Genomic DNA, 18,637 nt, shown 5'->3' with positions numbered 1-18,637 from the left:
TAAATAAAAGCAGATTCTTTATTTGGAAAACTGAAAGTGGTGAGTATTTGCTGAGCACCAACAAGGCAAAGTTATTTTATTGCCCTTTTGAAATAAACTCTCATCTCTGTTCTCTCCAAACATACCCATGGGATTATCCCCATCTTGTAACAGCAGAGAAAGCAGAAACTTTACTCCCTGGAAATTCAGCCTCCTTCCCTTCTGTGACAGGCACACAGGACTGTCAGAGTTACAGTGCCATCTACTAGGAGACAAGTGAACTGGGAAATCCCACCCTCATAGGCACAACTCTTCTCTACACTCACCCACTCTCTCTGCTTGTAGTTGCGGAAACTCTCACTGGAGGGAAAGAGGGACTGACTGAGGCCTATATATAGAATCATAGAACTGGAAGGGACCTCGAGAGGTCATCTAGTCCAGTCCCCACAACACAAGCTTTGAGTGAAGGCAACATAGAAGCAATTGTTGTAAATAGATAACCTTATAAAATTACTTTTGCAAAATCTGGTAACTGAAGTTTAAAAAATATATGTGCTTTATGAAGAAAATGTAATAGAAAATCACATGGCACTCTACAAAGGCACAACAAAAGCCATCTAGGCAGCAGAAGGACTTTGATGCAAATCAATATATGAGGGTTTCTATCAAGTTGATTTGGGAAGAGAAGAAAGACCCTCTGTCCAGCAATACATGATCAAAGACATATATTGGCAAACATGATAGCAATTAACTCATATTCCAATAAACTCAGCATGGAAAAAATGTTACTTGGTTGTCAGTTTCCTGCCATTCCATGCACCATGTGGGCTTTGAAATCTAGTCATAAATCATGATTGTAGTAGCACTGAAGTAACTGATTCATACGTATAAATTCTCAGAATTTGGGAGGCCAGGTTTGCTACTGAAAATTACATTATTAACTCCAATTCTTCCACATAAGAACTGCCAGTAGCTACATTTTTTCTGTGTAGCATCTCTGTAAAGAGTGTTTCATTTCTAACATTCAGCAGAAACTAAAGATACATAGTGTGGAAATTAGGGAACAGAGTGATACATTTCAGAGGTGCTGCGTAGTACATGATGTATCATAGAATTTGTATACAACTGATACATAAGCAGAGATCTCTTCCTGTTTCTTTGGAGACATGCACAGCAGGTACCCTCTCCTCTACTCTTGCTTTGCTCCAGGTAGCTTCACAGGAGCCCAGCCATGCATCTTGTAATAGGACACCAGCTGCTTAGGAACTTCAGCCAGGACTGTCTGGGAAAGAGCCTCACGAGGAGCCTGCAGGAGACACCAGTGTGAGCAAACCAACGCTACAGCACATAGTAGAGGGCCAAGTTATCCATCAATTCCCCTCAGACAAGGAAAGACCCAAAACAATGTCTCTACCACTTCAGCTTGCTACTAATCAACAGAAAAGAGAAACCATGAAACCTGAAGCGACATCAGGAAGGGCTTCCCTGTGCTCTGATTGGAAGAACACCAGGATTGGACAGGGCAGGGCATCCTATTTAAATCTAAAGGGAGGTACAGGAAGTTGTCCGCACAACTGGTCTTTACCTGGCTGCTACACTGGACCCTGCAGACTTATCTGCCTCCTGACCCCTGCTTCCTTGCTGTGTTCCTGATCCTTGCCCCCTGGTCTCCCACTCCAGCTCCAACCCTTGGCTTGACTCCTGATTCTGCCTCCGGCTCTGACCCTTGGCTCTACTCCCAACTCCAACTCCTGCTCCAACCACTAAACCCAGCCTCCCACATCCCGCCCCTGACACTAAGGCCTCTTCTATACAAGAAAGTTTTTTAGTATAACCCAAGTTGTGAATTAACTGAATACCATTGTACCAGTAGAGTGCCCCCGACCCCAATGCGGCCACTCTTATTCAGTAGAAGAGTGCCCTTTTGAGTTTAGCATAAACCTTTTCCCAGGCAACAGATGCTAACCTGAAAAGAGCCAGTCTAGGTTTTTAAACTAAATTATATGTAGAACCTCATATTCCCCACTGTGCAGCCAAAGAAAGAATAGCTTATTGCAGTCAACAGCAATTCTATGAATCTGACAAGATTTGGACCCCGTTTCTAGATAATTTTAGATAAAAAATATTGAGATGCTATAAGAATGCCAGACTTCCATTCCACCTAACCCCTCCACTTCCTCCCCTTGGTGCCTCCTTCCCTCCTTTGCAATATTCACGTATGTTTGCTTTTATTACTGTCAACCCTCACCCTAGCATATTATGCCTATGTGGTATTGTCTGGTTTTGCACCTTTGACAAGTTGTAAAACTGCAAAATTCTATTGCAGACCCTATAAAACAGGAGGTATTTGGACCCACACAAGCTGTAAGTTGCTTACCTTTTTGTACTTTTAATTGCCTGTTTCTTTTTGAAAATCAATAAGAAATCGATCACAAAAAGCAGCAACCACTCTTATACCACAACAGGAGAGTCCAAAGAGGGTGTCACAGCAAGAGAACTACATGGGTGCAACTGGTAAAAATCCCTGTGGGGGCAAGGCCCAAGAGGAGCCAGCCATCCCAGTACCTGACATGCTAATCCAGAGGTAGAGGGTGCTCAAAGAACAACGGGCCAGGCTACATCAAACGGGGTTCTTCCCAAGAGCGGCTTTTGTTTATTATTATTTGTATTCTCGTAGTGCCAAGGAGCTCCAGTCATGGACCAGGCCCTGCTGCACTAGACTTGCAACTACTCCTTGGGGGTGGCCATCAGACCCAACCCCAGGAGATCTTCACACAGTGCTTTGGGATAGCTCAGCTTGTCACTGTTTCTATGCTGTTCAAAAAACACTTTTCTATCCATGTTAAAATTAAAACGCCACTGAGAATTCCATTCTGGGCCAACTCCATATAGTACAAGTTTAATTTCAACTCAAAACTTGGGGAAAAGGTGAGGCTGGACGACAGCCTACAGGCAAAGCAATGTGCTCCCATGAAGAGTTCAGAGGGCAATCCACTGGGAAGCAGACAGGCAGGGATGAGGTGGTAGCATGCTCTGCCCTGCTGGATGCCTCACTCCTGTGCCACCGAGGTTATGGAGGCAAAGAGATCAGGCCTAGTGAGGTGACAGCAACTTAACTCTCATTCCAGAGGAGATATTGCACTCAGTCCTCTGATCTCCTGGAAGCTGAGAACATAGCAAAGGCAACATGCTAAGCCCCTGGTTGATCGGAAGTACCTCCATTTACTCTTGCTCCTCAACCCAACTAGCTGGGATTGCTCAACTTCTGATGGGCAGGAAACATCTCACAGTTCTCTGAGGAACAGTCTCCAGAGCAATTTTGGGCCACACGCAGACAGCTCACTGTCTTCATACACTAACTATATGGTTAACAGAGTCTCTACAATACCACTCCTCTCTCAGATCAAACCTGTGAAAATTGTGTACAATGAGATCAGGATTAACAGGCGGTTTCTTTTCCTCATGTTAAAACAAAACATAACTTACACTGAGGAACTGTCTGAAAGGCACAAACTGTACAATGTCTCGTGCAGCTGGCTCCCCTGTCAAGGACTTTAATACGCCGTTGTCTCCATCCAGGAATTCCATGGCTTTGAAATCAGCATCGCCAACTCCAACGATAATAACAGACATAGGCAGTTTAGAGGCATTAACAATAGCTTGCCTGGTTTGATCCAGATCAGTGATCTCACCATCTGTGATGATCAGTAGTACATAGTATTGCTGCAAAACATTCAATCAGGCAATCAGCGAGTTTAACATCAAACCCCAGGCAAAAGAAGGCTGCCTTAGTCATCGCTCCTTCTAGGAAGGGAAACCAGATGGGCTTGTGGATAAGGCACAGGGACTGAATGAAATTCTATTCCCCGTTTTGTCACACAATATACATGTGACCCCGGGCTAGTCACTTCTCCCTCTGCAACTCAGATTTTCATAATCTGGACCTAGTTCTAAAGGGGACGGGGGGAAATGAGAGGCTTATTTCAATTACGTTTGTAAAAAATTTGAAGATCCTTGGACGGAAAGCACCAGGGAACAACAAAGTACCACCGAAGCAAGCACATTGGCTTCAAAACCTGCTATTTGATGGTAAAACAAAGGTTTTCCTTGCTGATGGTATTGTTACCCTCACAAGGCCTGGGAGAGAGCCCAGTGGAGTGGGAGGGTCTGGGCTCCCCTTCCACTCTCTAACAACTAGTTGTCACCTCCGTCAAGCACCAATCATTGCACCCCATCCTATTCAGCAGTAAGCACAGAGCCAGTGTTTCACCAAGATATTACAAGGTGGAGTAAAGGTCACCTGGACTCCACAGGCCGAGTGAAATACCACAGAGATCTGAGCAAAAGGATCTGGGGGTTTTAGTGGATCGCAGTTGAATGAGTCAACAATGTGCTGCAGTATGTGAAAAAGGCTAATATCATCTGTGGTGTATTAGTATAAGTGCTGTTTGTAAGACACAGGACATAATTGTCCCAAACTACTTAGCACTGGTCAGGCCTCAGCTGGATTACTGTGTCCAGTTCTCGGTGCAATATTTTAGGAAAAATGTGGACAAATTGGAAAGTCCAGAGGAGAGCAATGAAAATGATAAAAGATTTAGAAAATCTGACCTCTGAGAGCAGGTTTAAAAAAAGTGGGTATGCTTAGTCTTGAGAAAAGAAGACTGAAAGGGGTCATGATTAGTCTTCAAATACGTTAAGGGCTTTGATAAAGAGGACAGTGATGAAGTTGTTCTTCATGTCCACTGAAGGTAACTAGCCTGTTCTATCATTTGAAATTTAACTAGAATTTAGCAATGTAGCATACAGTTGTCTGAGAGGGGTTGGCCCCGAGATGAGCTACGGTAGTGAGGTTGTCATTCGATTAAGGACCCTGCAGGATAGGAACCCCCCCCCCCCAGCTCCAGCATGCCAGGGGAGAGAAGCCCCAGCCATGCCTGGGGCCGAACGGGGCCGAGCTGCCTGTGGCTGGGCCTGGGACAATCCACCTGTGCCGCCCCAGCAGGTCCGGGAGGCTGGGCCCGATCCAATGGCATATTGGGCTGTATTAGCAGGAGCATTGCCAGCAGATCGAGGGAAGGGATTATTCCCCTATATTCGGCACTGGTGAAGCCTCATCTGGAGTACTGCATCCAGTTTTGGTTTCTCCACTACAGGAGGGATGTGAACAAATTGGAGAGAGTTCAGGGGAGGGCAACGAAAATGATTAGTGGGCTGGGGCACATGACTTACGCGGAGAGGCTGAGGAAACTGGGCTTGTTTAGTCTTCAGAAGAGAAGAGTGAGGGGGGATTTGATAGCAGCCTTCAATTACCTGAAGGGGAGTTTCAAAGAGGATGGAGCTCAGCTGTTCTCAGTGGTGGCAGATGACAGAACAAGGAGTAATGATCTCAAGTTGCAGTGGGGGAGGTTTAGGTTGGATATTAGGAAACACTATTTCACAAGGAGGGTGGTGAAGCACTGGAATGTGCTACCTAGGGAGGTGGTGGAATCTCCTTCCTCAGAGGTTTTTACGGCCCGACTTGACAAAGCCCTGGCTGGGATGATTTAGTTGGGGATTGGCCCTCCTTTGAGCAGGGGGTTGGACTAGATGACCTCCTGAGGTCCCTTCCAACCCTGATCTTCTATGATTCTAAGTTGGGGGAACCAAATTAGAGGAGTCCAAGCAGGGAAGGAGAAATCTCTTTGGGATTCCACTCAATCACATACAGGGAAAGTGGAAAGGTCAGGAATGCAGGTCTGTACCCGATAAACATGGACTTACAGCAGCCGTTCCTTGCTGTGCTGACTGAGCTGCAAACCTTGCCACATGGTTTAGAATAGGAGAGAAATTCGTTGGCCCATAGAGTCGGACCTGAGGCAGTGCCAGGCGATAAGCATCCACAATTCCTTGGATTCCTATACAACAAGAAGATCTGAATTACCAGAAAAGCCTTAACATTTTACCTATCTTGCTAATTGTTTTATGAGCATTATCCTTCCGGCATTTTACAATAGCTGGTCACATTTAAGGTGCATACAGAAAATCATACTAGATTGATTTCAAAGCAGCAGCCAGTACTATGTATGGCAAGGAGGCCATGCGTGCCCAAGGTGGTAGTTAGCATGGTCAGTGGGAACCTGCAGAGAAGTGGCAAGGTATACGACAGACTCCTCTGATCTTGTACTTGCCAGATTTTCCAAGAAATGACACTGGTTAGTGCTACTAACATAATACAGCTGATGTGAACATCTCCTCTACAAAAGGAGGGTTTGCAGTTGATGGGCTGGTGTGTGCTTAGGCTGGTGACTACCAATTTGTGCAAAAACATGTATTTCTGCTATCTCCCACCTACCCCCATTTTCCTGCTTACGCATTTACTGCATATTGTCTAAATCCTAAATTGTGAAGTCTCTGGGGCAAAGACTGTGTGTTCTTTGCTTGTATAGTGCCTAGTTAGTGGAACCATCTCCCAATTTAGGGTCCTTAGCCACTACTGGACTAGATGTACTATTGAAGGCCTTGTCTACGCATGACATTTGCACTGGTTTAACTAAAATCAAGTTGTAAAAATTGATTTAGTGAAACTGTTACAAACTCGTGTGGACACTTAAACTGGTTTATTGATTTTGCTTCATTTTGCAATTTATGCTACACTCACACTGCCTGTTACACTGGTTTAATTGCGTAACTGCGGGACCAAGGCTTTCTACAAAGCTGGCTTAAAGGGACAATCTTGAGGTAGCATGGAAAGAGATGCTAGCAATGCAGTGGGAAACCAGATTCACTCTGGGAACGAATACTTGGATTCACACAGGGAAACTCGCAGATTTGCAATTTTCTCCTGGCCCCAGACAAGATAGAAAAACTGAAGTTTCTTAGATTTAATGTGCACGTGCTAGGTACTGAATAAAGAGGGAATGAGACAGCCCTAGCTCCAAGGACTTTATAGACCAATTCAAATGAAAGAACAATTAAAAAGAGGATCGTAGACAAACTACTGTTTAACACACAGCTTTTGAGAACAAAAAAAAATAAACTTCAATATTTTTAAAAGCCACATTTGCAAAAGGATGAATATTTAGTCAACATTTGGGTGAAGCAATGATACATTTCAAATACTCTGGCTTCATATGCATCATCCACAAACTAAGACCTCTGCTGCCAGAAAGAGTGGACGGTTGTTCCACTTCCGATTTCTGTGGGCATAAAAAACTGAACAATTTAAACCAGCAGTTCTCCTATTCAAGAAACATTAACAAAGACAAAGGTGTGCTTACCTTGACAATAGGGGTTGTTGGGGTTAAAGTTCAAGGCAAATTCATGAGAGACCTGGAAGAGAGAACATTTACATCCATTTAGTGAAACACTGACATGCACACAAGAAGTGCTGGCAGAATTCTGAGAAACCTACCTGCCAGTTTGGAGGAACCTGAGCTCCAAACCCAAACGCAGGAAACAGCTTATCTCTGCAGGAGAGAGGGAAACAATAAGAAGCCTGAAAAATTGGGATATCCACCCCCCCATTGCCTCCCCTTATCGATGCTTCAATTGATGGAAGGTGAATGCTGCATAGGACCCAATCCTGCTCCCGCTGAAATCAGCAGGAGGTGGTGCAGGTCCTGTGAAAGCATACTGCTGGGGCTCAGTGCTGCAAAGCTTGCTTTGGGTCACTGAAAAGAGGAGCTCAAATCTCTGTTCAGGAGAACACCAAACCCCTCATTCAGCAGTTCCTGCTCACATAAGGCCTGCCTACACCTTAACAGCAGGGGCGCTGCAGAACAGGACTGGTGTTCTGGGACAGAGCTAAGTGCGGACACTTATCCAGAGATATTCATTCCTCACCTTCATGAGCACCAAGCAACTCCCAGTTTTGAAAGCCAGCGAGAGAGCTGCATCCCCATGTCATCTCCAAAGTGCACAGTATAAAGGAATACAAGTATGCAGCAAAACTAGCCAGTGCAGGCAGATCAGCACAGCTGCATGGGATCATCTAGTCTGACAGCTACATAACACAAGCCAGATTTATTGATTTGGCCTCGTTAGCACTACAACAAGTAATTTTCCCACTGTTGATATTCACTCCTTCTTGTCAACTGTTGGGAATAGGCCAAATTCACCCTAACTGAATTGGCCTCTTTAGCACGGACAGCCCACTTGGTAAGGCAACTCCCATCTTTTCATGTGCTATATATTTATACCTGTTTACTGTATTTTCCACTCTGTGCATCTGATGAAGTGGGTTATATCCCACGAAAGCTTATGCCCAAATAAAGTTGTTAGTCTCTAAGGTGCCACAAGGACTCCTTGTTGTTTTTGCTGATACAGACTAACATGGCTACCCCTCTGAAACAAGACAGAAAATGTCACTCAGCAATTCCTGCATCAAGCCCAACCACTTCTGGTTGGACTAGAGCACCTCTTTCATGAAGACATCCCAGCTTGGTTTACAGACTTCAAGAGATGGAGAATTCAACACATTCCTTGGTAATGGTTAATTATCCTCACTGCTAAACATTTGCACCTTATTTCTAGTTTCAATTTGAATAGCTTTAATCTGGCAGAAATTGAAGTTCTCCACATAGATTGATCAGGTCATCTCTTAACCGTCTCCCTGATAAATGGAGCTCCTTTAGTCTCTCACTGTAAGGTGGGTTTTTCAGTCCTTACATCATTCTTGTGCCTCTTCTCTGTTGTCCACCCTAATTTTCCAACATCCCTTTTGAAGGGTAGACAACAGAACTGGACACAATATCCACATCCTTGTGGATGTCTAGCCATCAGTTCAAGTTCAACATGGCTAAAATAGAACTCTTGATCTTCCCCACCTTGCCCTTCCTGCTACCTCCTTTCTCAATAACTGTGGATACCACTGTCATCTTTCTTGTCACTCAGGCCCATAACCAGGATGCCATCTTCAACTCAAACCTCTCTCTAGGTTCTCACATCCAGGCTGTCCACATCCTGCAAATTTTTTCTGCATAACATCACTAAAATACGGCCTTTCCTATCCATCCATGCAGCTAAAACTCTTCTCCAGGCTCTCCACAGCTCAATTAATGCCACATCCTTCTCTCTGGCCTAGACAATCTTGTCCCACTGATATTCATTCAGAATGCTGCTGCAAAGACCATTGTCCTAGCCCATTGTTCTGACTATGTCACCTCTCCGTTTGCATCCTTTCACTGCTTCCCTCTTCTCTACTGTATCAAACACAAGCTAGCTGTCTGCATTTTCAAGGCCTTTCACAGCCTATCCCTACCCTACCTACCATTTCTAATTCAGTAATGAAAGGTCACAGTTCTGTGGCAAGGAGTGCATTTCCTGGCCCATACTGTGGTGCAGAATTGTGGCACAAATAATTAGATGATCTAGTAGCCCAGCGATCTCACATAGTCTGGAACTGTGGAAGGATAATTAGAGATCAAACTCAATCCTGGTCATCAGAGAATGACCTTTGTCTGACCCTACTTAACCAGAGGGATGGTCACCACAAGGAAGGGACTACAGGGGTTCCAGAAAGATGGTTGAGAATTCCAATCTTTCTCTCAGGACACATACTGTCCCACTGAAAAAACTAATGATATTTCAGGTTAAGAGAGGACTAAAGCCAAACAGAGCTCATCAAAACTAGAGAGCTGGCTAGCACATGTTTCCCACTGAATTAAGACTTGAACAAGCACGACATTCAGGCATGAAACGTGTCACCGGCAACAAAAGATTAACACTTGACAGCAGCATTTTACATTCACCAATAGCCCTTGACTGCCAACACTTAGAATTTCACATTTTTCAGAAGCCTGTGGATGAATCAGTTCAAGAACCTCTTACATACGTGTCGTAATCCTGGACCACATTCCCCACACTCCAGATGGCAGTCAGGTATTCGTTTATCCCATTTGGACTGATGTAGTGAAGAGAATCTGGTGACTTTGGATCTCCATTGGAGCCAGTGAAGTCTATACCCACCTGATTAAGAAGATAAGAACAGCAGGTCATTGAAGTGTCACCAACATTAGAGATAAGTGAGAGAAAGAAAACACTTCTATCCAGAAACTGAAACTCACAGCTAGCCCAACACTTGTGCACATGCAGACTGTCATCAGATCTCCCCAGCACCAATGACCAGTACTGCTCTGAGACCCATCCATTCCCTGGAAGTCCAAGGCAGGCACTGCCACCTGTGATATACTCCCAGGGCACAAGTAGGTATTGGCACCCTAATTCCTAGGGAATGGACAGACACCAGCTTGTTTACTGCTAGTCTAAAAATAAATGACCTGTAAGCAGTTTAGGAAGCTCCCTGCCCATTAGAGTTACTGTAAGATGCAGAGCAATGCTCATGACAATCAACCAAAGATTTCTTTATCCTGATCATCTCACAGAAATACAAAGAGGAAAATGTCTATTATATAAAACCTCTGAATGATTGTTGTCATTCACAAAGACATGAAGCAGGTGAGCAACTCACTGTGAAGTTAATCTGGCAGCCTCCCATGACGTAATCCAGGAAAGAGTAGTCAGTTTCAATCTAAAGGAACAAATACTCAGGGTTACACCTCCTTTCCTATAGGGGCAGAAAAACTGGCAGTTTGGAAAATAAGCTTACCTTGCAGGATTTTATCCTCACAATTCCAGAGTTTTTGTAGCTCTTTTTCTTTTGTTTCTTCCCAGGGTGAATGCATTCAAATTCCACCTACAGGACAAAATGCACATAAGAGCCAGATTACTGACATACTCACCTGAAGAAAGCAGAGTTCAGGAGTTTAAACCAGAGCAGTGCAAAGGATGTGATTCAACCCAGCCCACCTCTCCAAAAAATAGCGAAATTAATGGGATTTTTAAACACACCCACAGTAAACAGACAGATTCTAACCACTCTGCCACATGCTCTGTTTCAACAACGATATTTTAAAAATAGTCAGACTTTCAAAAAAAGTCTATTGCTCTAGAAAACTGGCCTCCTGATGGTAAGTATAAGTCAGATATGCAGCAATGACACTCTTGGTATGTCTCCTGGAGTCTGCTATGCTGGAGTGAACAAGAGGGGGAAGCTACTCTGCTTCTGCCTGATTCTCCAGAGACAAAGGAAAATGGAGATGATGAAAGCATGGCACAGGAACTAGACAAAGGGCATCAAAATATCTTCAGGAGGAGGAGATGCAACGGCACCAAGAGTTACAGATTGGGGTGCTTGGGATGCAAAATGTATTTACTTTTCTGGGATGTGTGTTTATGACATTACAGCACACATAAAATTACTTTTGAATGTGGAGCAGAACTCTACACTAGCACTACCCAACAATCTCTTGCAAACCCTTTGCAGGTTTCAGAGTAGCAGTCGTGTTAGTCTGTATTCGCAAAAAGAAACGGAGGACTTGTGGCACCTTAGAGACTAACAAATTTATTTGAGCATAAGCTTTTGTGAGCTACAGCTCACTTCATCGGATGCATTCAGTGGAAAATACAGTGGGGAGATTTATATACACACATAGAGAACATGAAACAATGGGTTTTATCATACACACTGTAGGGAGAGTGATCACTTAAGATGAGCTATTACCAGTGGGATGGGGGAGGGAGGAAGAAAACCTTTAGTGGTGATAATCAAGGTGGGCCATTTCCAGCAGTTGACAAGAACGTCTGAGGAACAGTGTGTGTGTGGGGGGGAATAACATGGGGAAATAGTTTTAGTTTGTATAATGACCCATCCACTCCCAGTCTCTATTCAAGCCTAAGTTAATTGTATCCAGTTTGCAAATTAATTCCAATTCAGCAGTCTCTCATTGGAGTCTGTTTTTGAAGTTTTTTTGTTGAAGCATAGCCACTCTTAGGTCTGTAATCGAGTGACCAGAGAGACTGAAGAGTTCTCCGACTGGTTTTTCAATGTTATAATTCTTGAAGTCTGATTTGTGTCCATTTATTCTTGTACGTAGAGACTGTCCAGTTTGACCAATGTACATGGCAGAGGGGCGTTGCTGGCATATATCACATTTGTAGAACCCTTTGCAGTGAGTTATGGCCCCCTCAGCTGAAAAAATGGGGAAGAAAAAGAAAAAGCTCACCAGAGAGCTGCCTCCTGCTTTCTGCAGCTGAGACAGGTTAGTTTCAAAACTGCCTATCAAGTCATGTGACCCATCACTATCATAATCTGTACAATGTACCTGAAAGGAAAGAAATAGCAGGCAGTGGACAAAGGTACTGGATCAGGGAGATTTACAGCTGCTCACCACATGATTTCTCGCTTCCAACAGCTTTGCAGTGATGCAAGTGAACTCCCCTATTAAATCAGAACTGGTGCTGTCATCCATATCACTAACTGAAACCTGACAGTAAAAGAGATACTCAAAGTGAATCCTGGTTAGAGACATAGAAATACTGCTACTCAGCTGTTTAGCTAATGGGCAATTAAATGCAACTCACATCCACAGCAGAAGTTTTGCTTCAGTCAGGATCTCTCCCCAACTAAACTGATCTGCTTTGCTAGACTACTGAATATTGTTTACTTGTATGTTGGTACAGAGGTATAAACATGGATTTTATTCTGCAGCGGGTACTCAACTGGAATATGGAGAAAGCAGCAATAAGAATGCTGTACCCAACACCTTACAAAGTCTTTCATATTTGCATACATATAAAATAATAGTGTGGACTGCACTGGAGATTGGCAGCTGCAGTGAGCAGAACCCCGAGCCTGTCTTCTTTCGTATTTTACACAGTACCAAGCAGACTATCTACATTTGAATTGTTAATCACATTTAGATCAGCCTGGAGACCCGATTCCCCAATGCTAATGCCAATGCAAGAGACCATGGCACATAGAACATGCTAAGACCTAAATCAGTTATAGCACCACATGACGTTAGCCACCAGAAAGCAGTATGTATGAGGTTTTAATATGCACAAAACACACAACACATTAAAAATCACAGAATGCAAGTACTCCAGTGGAAGCAATCAAAAATCAATGCTTACGAACTGGTGCATTTCCCCTCCTGTTCAAAAACAAACTCCATATGCTCCAGACTTCAAAACTTACTGGACTTTTGGGGGTCTGGCTTTATCAAAGACCATCACAAGACACAGCTCAGCACAAGCCATCTCTTCACAGTCAGCTTTTCCCAGTGTTCTACTCTCAGGACTGTTCAGTGACCACTCTATATAAGGGTGTCAAACTCATTCTTTGGAGAGGCCCAAATTACATGTGTAATTATAGCCTACAGGGTTAAATTCAGATCTCACAAACTCCCCTTGATCCACTGCAGCTCTTCCTACTGGTCATTGGGAAATTTGCACAAAAATCAAGGGTGAAATGTGCCTTTAGCTAATAAATAATAACCAAAAGTTCAATTAAGTATCTTATAGTCACATTTAACCTCACTCAGTGGAAGAGCATGCTTACTTTTAAGACCATTGTTATTTCTTCCCTTTACTTCTCTTCCTTCCCCATCCTCCTTCTCTGTTTCCTTGTTTCCTCTGCATTCCCTGCTCTGCAGCCATTTTCAGTTTCCACCATGAGCTTCCCTACCATCCCTTTCATCACCCCATCTGCTAAAACAATTTGAAATTAAATAAATAATGCTCACATTTAAAGCACTGAGGCTGCAGAATTACCAACCTGATGAGGTAACAGGACAGGGAGTTCTCACCTCAGAACCTTACATCCTCTCCACCTAAAGAGCTACTACATCCTCCCTTATATCTGGGTGGAGAAATGAGCCCTGTGAGTCATCAGAATCCACATACTCTTTTCCCAGTAAACTCACACCTGCTAACAGAGATTGAGGCAATATTTTTTTATGCTGATGGGAGAGCTCTTTTGTACTGGTACAGCTGCGTCACTGCAGCACTGTCCTAGAGACATGGGCTACCATTGCTAGACTGTTACGATGCTCAGAAGGAAACCAACATCTCTGAAACATGCTCTTTTCAGCAATAATGAGCAGTCACAGGCGGTCAACACTGACTGCATCAGTGGCCAGCTAGCAATATTGTAGGAAACAGGTCATAATCCAACTGTCAGCAAATACTTATTCCCTGCATTTTCTCCAATATTTTGTGGGACCCAAGAGGTCCTCAAGATGAATAAAGGATGCTCTGCTTCCTAATAATGAAACTACCAATATTCACAGAAGGCGGTGGCTTCTGCTCTACTCCTTATGTCATCAGATTGATGGGTAGCTATCTTGTTCTTTAAAATCTCATTTTAATTTACATGAAGAACTAATTCCAATGAAAGATTACTTTGGTGGAAAGGAATTGCACCAGTTTAAAAAACAAAAAAGACAATCAAGGACTTCAATTTTTGTCCAAGTTGAACAAGTTACTTATTTAAAAAAAAAAAAAAAAATCAAGAAAACCCTGCCAAGGTCACTCACTGCATATCAGTGCTGAAGGGTAGCAGTGCAGTGCAAAAGAATTACTGAAATATTAGTTTGTGTCAGCACTAATTTGAGGAAATCAAACCACACCTGTTTATCTTGAACTTTGGTTAAATACTCTTGACCAAAAATATCCTCACACAAAAGACCTGCAAAGCTGGTGTCCAGAAGCCAAATCAAACAAATAAGACTTTGGGGTCCATTTTAAATCATTTGAACAGTTATACTAATGTATCCAGAGCACAGAGTGGAGGCTTGATTCAGTGTTTGCTATGCAGCACATAGTCATAATAATGGCTATGAGCAATTTCTACATGAAGCTTAGGAAGTCCCCAAAGTAGACTGACTGAGGGTTCTGTGAAGCAAAAGCTGGACATGATGGCAATGAGTCAAAAAAAGGGGGCACACATCTTGCCCAATCACTCTCTCACCAGGCTGTAATTAGATCAAAATCAGGGGCTTGAACACTTGAGATCGTTAAAGATCCTATGACATTTCCCCCCAGTGTCCTCACCAAATTCTGACTTAATATTGTATTCTTCAGTGCTATTAAACCACGGTTGTCCTTCAACCCAAACTCACCTTTCTGACTCACCTTTCCACCTGTAATCAGGGGATGATACATCCCTTCTTCACAGGCGTGTTGTGGAGTTTAATTAAATGTTTGTGAATGCTTTGAAGTGCCTTTCAGTCAAGGACTATGTGGAAGTATATTATTAGCATACAGTTGCCCTGAAGTGACAAATATGGATTCCAACTATAAAGCACAGCTTTCAGAGCCTAGCACACAAAACCTTACATAATGAAATTCCCTCACCCTATGCCACGCTTGCAAAGTACCGAGGATTTTAATTAGCATCAATTTGGCAAAGAGGGACAACAAACATTACCAACATGGGCCTTGTCAGTGTCTCTCACTTCTCAAATGTCTTTTGGTCAAGAGGGTTTCTCTTTTTTGGTCACGGTCAGATTTTTCCCCAATTATGAAGTACATAAACTTATCACTGAAATCTTTCATCCCATATTTAGCACTCCAAGTCATACTTCAAACCTTTTTTCCTATTTAACAATCTAGGAACAATTTAGCAATTCTTTGGATTTACCATGCTGCACACGCACACTGACTGGCATGCAGGCCTTTTGCTAAACCTTTAAGACCTGATTCCCAACACAAGGCTTCTTCGCAGGTACAATGAGACAGGAAAACCTAGAAAGAAATGTTTTTTGGGTTGACTGACCAGAGAAAAGGCTGGTTTAGGAAGAACAGCATGTGGTTTTGAATTCATTTACTGTGGAAAGGGTGTATTTTTAGACTCCACCTCTTATCAGAGACTTCAGTGAATTAAAAAGATTAGGTAACTACTTGGGGTGTTTTAAGATACAGCAAATTGCCTTATGAACATGAAGTATTATGCTGAAGACCTACTCATGATCTTGAGTCAGACAGAGTCATTTATTGTATGCAAGAGCTCAAGGAGTTAGAATCTAGACCCAAAACCAGACCCTTTTCAAGGAAAAGCCTCTGCTCAAGCTGGCAATAAGGAAAGGGTCCCTGCTAGTATGAATGGATAAGACCAAAGATGGCACTTAGGTTTACATTGTAGCATCACCTTCCTCAGCATCATCAGTTTGGTTCAGCATTGAATGAGCCTCTCAGCTACGTTCCAGATAATAACTAAAAGTCTGATAATTCTATCAATAGATCAGTTGTTAGGGAAGAGTGTGGGAAACTTCACTTTTGCATTTCTTGACCTATTTTAAATTTGACAGGTGCTATTGCATTCACATAGATTTTGCATTTAATAAAAATGATCTCTTATTTGCTAGTATTTAAACTTTTAAACAACTTCTCTAGATAAGCAAAGATTGAACAGCCTGATAACCACATAGCTAGTTAATGTCAACCCAGAGGTGGTGACTTACAATTGCAAAGGAATGAGAGAGAGAATCTAATCACTTAAGCATTTCCAAAGACCATACCTTGATTGGGTTATTGAAGTCCCCTCCACAGAACGTTTGCAAGGGAACACTAAACTTCCTCCAGCATGGATTTAAATTGTTCTTAATCACCTGCAAGATAACAGATATAATAAATAATCTTGAATGGGGGATGCCACTTGCAAATTGTTAAGAGCTTTAACATTGTCAAAATCAAGAGTTCTACACCATGCTGAGGATATGGAGGCAATTCTTGAACTGGAGGTATGGTGTTTCAGACGACGTCTATTCTACAGAGCCTATACAAGCAGCGCTATGTCCTTACAGTCCCCTACAGTAGACACAGTTTACAATGACATAAGGAGTTTTTGTGCTGGTATAGGAATACCACCTCCCTGAACAACATTAGTTATGTGGACAGAAGCACTCTTCTGTCGACATAGCTGTATCTATGCTGAGGGGTTTGCCAGCATAGCTACATGGGTCAGGATGTGGGGGGGTTTCACACCCGACTGACACAGTTATGTTGATATCAATTTTAAGCGTAGATCAAGCCTCAGGCTGTGAACTTCTCAGATTTTGCATGCCAAGGACATGTCTATACAACAAGCACTACAGCGGCACAGCTGCAGCCACACCACTGTAGTGCAGACGCTTACTACAGCAACAAAAGGGGTTTTTCCATCACTATAGTAAATCTATCTCCTCAAGAGGCAGTAGCTACAGTGGGGGTTAGGTCAACTTAACTACATTGCACGGGTCATGAGATTTTTCACAGCTCTAAGCAATATAGCTAGGATGGCCTAAATTTTAAGTGCAGACTAAATACATTCCGGGTTGGGCCTGATTAATCCCTGGAGGAGAAATCCGGTAAAACACAGGTGCTGCAAAAAGCAAGAACTCACAGCTCAGGAGGTGCCACTCTTTCCTCTAAGTCAGGATTGAACCAACACTCCAACAGCATTAAGGGACACTACATCTTTTTTCAGATTAAACATTAAAAAAGGTCCTAAAATATGGCCATTAAGGAGTCTCTACTCTTTTTAAAGTGCCATAGGTCCTAACCCTACTATGTGCAAAATCCCACTGTGGATAACTACATTCTGTCTACACTTATGAGTTTGTTTGGAAAATATTTTGGAATCCTTTGAAATGAAAGAAACTTAATGAAGCGCAAGTTAGCATTTGTGGTGCCAGAGTTCAGTAGACACTAAAACTAGTTTCTGTAAAAACACAGCAATATCCTGTTCCCCACAGCACAATATGTTCTCCCTTTTCAGGCAATGAGAGCCGAACCTAATGCCAGAACAGTGTGTGTCAGTGTGCAAACCCTACCTCTGATCTGTAGACCAGCTGCCATTTTCCACCATCACTCTGCTTGTAAAATTCCAAAAACGGATCTGATTTGCCCAAAAAATCCTGTAAAAAACAAAAAATAAGAGTAATCAACCCCCCATGCTTTATCCAAATAAATACCAAACTCTTAGTGGTGGAGGTTTGGGGTAGGAGTATGTCACGTTTGGGGACGGGAATGACGGAAAGCTGGCATCCCCAGTGGGACAGAAAGCACAGAGAAGTTTGTGTGGCAGTGCATATATTACAGTGGCACAGATGCATCACTACAGCTATGGTTGCAGTGTGATAGCTGTTTAAAAGGTCGAACTTCTTAAGTCCTTTAAAATCGACATGCTTAGGCAGATTTGTTGAAATTTGGTGTGCCTCAGGGGAGTGTGGGGTAGCATTAGTTATACATATATGTGGTCACTTGATCAAGGGGTTTCCAGGTTACAGCCCCCTCCCCCCCCCCCCCAAAAAAAACCAGGTTTCCTTCTGATGCCTTGTACTGTTAAACTGAGAAACTAAGGACTAGATGAAACAGAGGTTTTTTGTCGGTGGACTCATGCTGCCATTAAATAGTTATCATAGCCCTCCCCTATGACAAAAGGAGTTCTGCACTGAGGGGCTGGAGGATGCTGCAATGTAAGAGTTGTGGGTGGCAGCTGTATTTTGGAGGGAATGTAATCCAAGTCTGGGGGGGAATTAGACATGTAAATGCCTGGGGGGATATTAGGGGACAGAGGAATGGGGAAATGAGGGGAGAGGGACTTTGGACTGCAGTGAGGAAGGAAGGGGGATAAATAAGGATGGATAGGTGAGGCAAGAGAGGTTGGGGACTCAGATGTGGGAGGCATGGTCCCCCAAGCTCTGCCAGCACACCCCGACCTCATGTACTCCACAGCTCTGTCAGTGCACCCAATCCTGCACCTGAAATCACCCTGCACCCGAAATCACCCTGCACCCTCCAGCACTGCACCCACATCCTGCAGCTCAACCCTGTCAGCCCCAATCCTAGTGCACTC

At 43.3% G+C, this 18,637-nt stretch overlaps 1 protein-coding gene and 1 long non-coding RNA gene across 13 annotated transcripts in view; one reads left to right on the top strand and one right to left on the bottom strand.

The window, feature by feature from the left end:
• Nucleotides 1-18,637, bottom strand: part of CPNE1 (copine 1) — an 88,959-nt gene continuing 70,322 nt past the window's right edge. For 6 of the 12 annotated variants that reach the window (XM_038370308.2, XM_038370311.2, XM_038370310.2 and 3 more), the window contains 11 exons: nucleotides 17,613-17,696; nucleotides 16,320-16,409; nucleotides 12,024-12,122; nucleotides 10,568-10,654; nucleotides 10,430-10,489; nucleotides 9,794-9,927; nucleotides 7,373-7,427; nucleotides 7,239-7,290; nucleotides 5,743-5,876; nucleotides 3,466-3,702; nucleotides 1-1,285 (listed from right to left, as the gene is read on the bottom strand). In XM_038370308.2, the coding sequence (XP_038226236.1) occupies nucleotides 1,169-1,285; nucleotides 3,466-3,702; nucleotides 5,743-5,876; nucleotides 7,239-7,290; nucleotides 7,373-7,427; nucleotides 9,794-9,927; nucleotides 10,430-10,489; nucleotides 10,568-10,654; nucleotides 12,024-12,122; nucleotides 16,320-16,409; nucleotides 17,613-17,696 (1,149 nt within the window). In that variant the 3' untranslated portion in view covers nucleotides 1-1,168. Of the gene's footprint in view, nucleotides 1,286-3,465; nucleotides 3,703-5,742; nucleotides 5,877-7,238; nucleotides 7,291-7,372; nucleotides 7,428-9,793; nucleotides 9,928-10,429; nucleotides 10,490-10,567; nucleotides 10,655-12,023; nucleotides 12,123-12,188; nucleotides 12,285-16,319; nucleotides 16,410-17,612; nucleotides 17,697-18,637 lie in introns of all 12 variants that reach the window. The other 6 variants (XM_038370312.2, XM_043496144.1, XM_038370313.2 and 3 more) reach the window with 2 other exon arrangements.
• Nucleotides 10,649-14,289, top strand: LOC122456541. Its single transcript, XR_006275480.1, has 2 exons — nucleotides 10,649-11,284; nucleotides 11,971-14,289. It is a non-coding gene; the product is annotated as an uncharacterized LOC122456541 (long non-coding RNA).

This window comes from Dermochelys coriacea, chromosome 13, assembly GCF_009764565.3.
Source record: "Dermochelys coriacea isolate rDerCor1 chromosome 13, rDerCor1.pri.v4, whole genome shotgun sequence".
NCBI lineage: Eukaryota > Metazoa > Chordata > Testudines > Dermochelyidae > Dermochelys > Dermochelys coriacea.
Note: the sequence above shows the minus strand (reverse complement) of the source record. Positions and strands in the feature narration are given on the sequence as shown.